This window comes from Hyaena hyaena, unplaced genomic scaffold, assembly GCF_003009895.1.
Source record: "Hyaena hyaena isolate Hyena2069 unplaced genomic scaffold, ASM300989v1 scaffold_308, whole genome shotgun sequence".
NCBI classification, from domain to species: domain Eukaryota; kingdom Metazoa; phylum Chordata; class Mammalia; order Carnivora; family Hyaenidae; genus Hyaena; species Hyaena hyaena.
Genome location: NW_024080942.1, coordinates 166240 through 169468, shown reverse-complemented (window position 1 = coordinate 169468; position 3229 = coordinate 166240). Strand labels below are relative to the sequence as shown.

Below are 3229 nucleotides of genomic sequence, written 5' to 3'. Positions count from 1 at the left end.
GCGGGGCCGCGGGGCCCTGTGGTGGGGACCAGGTGGAGCCAAGTGGGGGGTCACCTGAGCCTACTCCGACCTCAGAGCTGGGGGCACATGGTGGGGGCCCCTCCCCGGCTGGCCTGTCCACTGCAGCGGCCTGGGCCCCCCGACAGGTGAGTGGGGTGGGTGGCCAGGTCTCTCCCTGTAGGGACAGGAAGACACAGGCTGTGCTCCTGGGGGGGGGGTCAGCTCTCAGGAGCCCCCACCAGGCAGGGGACCCAGGCCGCCCACTGTGTCCCTGCAGCGAGGACAGCTTCCTGGTGCAGGACTACGCCCACGTGGAGCACATCCGGGTCCAGAAGATGGAGCCCTCCGACCCCTCCCTGCTGGGGGGCGGCGGCCGCAGCTCCTGCGTGCCGCACCCCTTCCAGGTGACACTGCTGCACAACAGCGAGGGCCGCCAGGAGAGGATCGTACTGTCTGCGGACTCCGCGTGAGTGGGGGTGGGCTCCCAGGGGAGGGGCTTCATGACTCCACCTGAGTGGGGGGGCCCAGGGGGAGGGGCTTTATGACTCCCTGTGAGTGTATGGAGGGCTCGCAGGGGGAGGCTGGGGATAGCCTTGTCCTCACAGAGCTCACGTTTCTGGGAGGGGACACGTCAGCCACAGAACGAGCAGCTGGACTGCCAGCTGTGTCTGGGGGTCCAACCAAGCAGGAAAACAAGACCGGGAGGGGAGTGCCAGGTGGGGGCTACTGACTGGTAGAGGCACTGCAAGTGCAAAGGCCCTGGGGCAGGAGGCCTCTGCCGAGAAGCAGCCACGAGGCCAGTGGAGCTGGAGTGTGGGTGCCCGTGGTGGGGGCGGTGAGGTCAGAACAGACCGCGGTGGGGGGTGGGGCAGCACGCAGGGAGGTGCTGGCAGGGAGGGGGCTCAGCAGACAGGGGAGGGCGGGACGGTGGGCTTGGGGCCCGGCACCAGGGAACAGGGCAGCCTGGGTTTTGGGGGTGCAGCTGTTGCCTGCGACCCTGGGCGGGGTCGGCCTGCCCGGGTGAAGCCTGGCTGCCGCCCCTCTTTCCCTGTGGCTTCCCACACCCGCCCCCCAGGGAACTGGTTTATGGGGGTCACAGAAGGGCGCCAGGGCCGCGGGGACTCCACCACCGCGGGTCACAGCTCGGGGGCTGGGGGCGCCCCAGGGGCCCCGGGGAGGACTGTGACCCCCGTCCCGGCACTGGGCTTGGGCCTTGTGAAGTCAGAGGTCCCCCGGCTGGCGGGTTGGCCTCGGCCTCACCCATGCTCTGTCCCGCCCCAGGAGTGACCGGGCCCGCTGGACCGTGGCGCTCACGCACAGGGAGAGGCAGGGCCCCGCCAGCAAGGGAGGTGAGTGCTCTCGCGGCCCCTTCCCCGGCCCGGGCGGGGGGGGACACGGAGCGAAGAGGTATCGTCTGGCCTCTGTCCGCGCCCCCACCTGCGCCCAGGGCCGCCTGCCCGGGTACGTGTGTGTCCGTCTGTGCGCGCAGACCCCGCTCTGTCCCAGGGCCTCCTCGTCCGCACTGGGGAGAGGTGACCGGAGCAGACGGAGCCGGCTGGCCCATGGATCCGTCACCCTGGCTCCGGCCCTGCCCCGTAGACGCCACGTGCCCCCTCTGCCAGGCGGGAGCAGCCTGTCCGTGGCCTCCGGAGGGAAGCTGCCACGTGTCCCCAGCCCATGTCCCCAGCCCAGACCCCGCCGCGACCAGGCCACAGGGCATGTGCTGGGAGGTGGAGCCCACGTCCCCGCCGGAGAGCCCCGCTGACACCCCGCCCGCCCCGCAGACCTGCCCCAGGTGGAGGTCACCAGGGCCTATCTGGCCAGGCAGGCGGACGAGATCAGCCTGCAGCAGGCGGACGTGGTCCTGGTCCTGGAGGAGGAAGACGGTGAGTGTAACAGGGGGCAGGGGGGCGGGGGGGCCAGGCCCGGGCCCGGGGGTGGGTGCTACTCCGCCAGCCCCGCAGGGGTGCAGAGCGCCCCGGTGCGGGCAGTCCACCCTGAGCCTGGCCCCCTGGACGCAGTGTCTGCTGCTGCTTGTGGGGGCCTGGGGCATCAGGGGTGTCTTCCAGTGTCCCCGAGTCACAGGATCAGAATCGGGTTTTGTCGCTCTGTCGTAAGTGGGTGGAGGGCGGCTCTGCTTCTCCCGCACACCCCCCCACACGCCTGCTCGGGGCCTGCGCGGCTGTCTGGACGGAGTGCAGCCCCTGTGACCCGGAGCCAGCCCCCCCCTCCCCCGGGCAGGAGCGGGCGGTGGTCTGCTGTAAGGGAGGGGCCGAGGCCTGGTGCCTTCTGGAACAGCCGCTCAGGGCACCGCAGCCCTGCCCTGTGCTCGGGCCCTGCCCTCACCCGCCCCACATCTGTGTTCAGGATGGTTGTACGGCGAGAGGCTGAGAGACGGGGAGATGGGCTGGTTCCCCGAGGACTTTGCCCGGTGCATCACCAGCCGCGTGGCCGTGGAGGGCAACGTGCGCAGGATGGAGCGGCTGCGTGTGGAGACCGGCGTGTAGCCCGCTGGCCCGGCCCCCGGAGCCCGACTGTCCGCGGGCCTCCCCGCCGGCTGCAGACGCGCCCGGGGAGGGAGATCACACGCGCCGTCGCCTCCCCGCCCGCTCTCAGGGCCTCGCCAGCCTGGCCCTGCGCCCCCCACGCGTCCTGTGCGCCCGCGGCACCGCCCTGCAGGGCGTGTGACTTGACGCAGGGCGTGGGCCCAGCTCCCTCCCTCGCCTCTCCGGCCCCCCACGCGGGACAGAAGGCCGGCGTGTCCAGGGCGGCCCCGCTTTCTGAGAGGGGGTCCCGCCGGAGGGGGCCGGCTCTGTGGTGCCAGAGCAGAAATCCCAACTGAGGTTTTCACAGACATTAAAGTATTTCTTTAACGCTTGCTTTTCCATGGGAGTCTGCGCCTCGGGGGAGGCCAGGGGGGTCCCTGCAACAGTCCCAGGGTGCCCCCGGCCAGGACGGGCCCCCCGTGTGTGGTCGGCTGTGTCGGGGCCCGGGGACCTGTTCGGCCCTCATTCCTGGGCGCCCCGTGCTGGTCTGTGGCCTCGGGCTGACTGTCCACCTGGAACGTGGTAAGGAAGGCCAGCAGCTCCCTGCCCCCCACGCTCCCTGGCAGGGCTCAGCCTGGCTAGTGGGTCTGGGGGCTCGTCTGGGATGCCCCACCAACCCCCACCTCCCTTACGGCCCATCTGCTCCCCCAGGACCTGGACATGCAGGTGGGGAAGATTCCTCC

At 71.2% G+C, this 3229-nt stretch overlaps 1 protein-coding gene across 1 annotated transcript in view; it reads left to right on the top strand.

Moving 5' to 3' along the window:
* Window positions 1–2873, top strand: part of ARHGEF16 (Rho guanine nucleotide exchange factor 16) — a 21022-nt gene extending 18149 nt beyond the window's left edge. The window contains exons 12-15 of the mRNA XM_039248291.1: window positions 278–466; window positions 1282–1349; window positions 1785–1886; window positions 2368–2873. Of these exons, the coding sequence (XP_039104222.1) occupies window positions 278–466; window positions 1282–1349; window positions 1785–1886; window positions 2368–2507 (499 nt within the window). The 3' untranslated portion in view covers window positions 2508–2873. The remainder of the gene's footprint in view (window positions 1–277; window positions 467–1281; window positions 1350–1784; window positions 1887–2367) is intronic.
* Window positions 2874–3229: the final 356 nt, after the last annotated feature.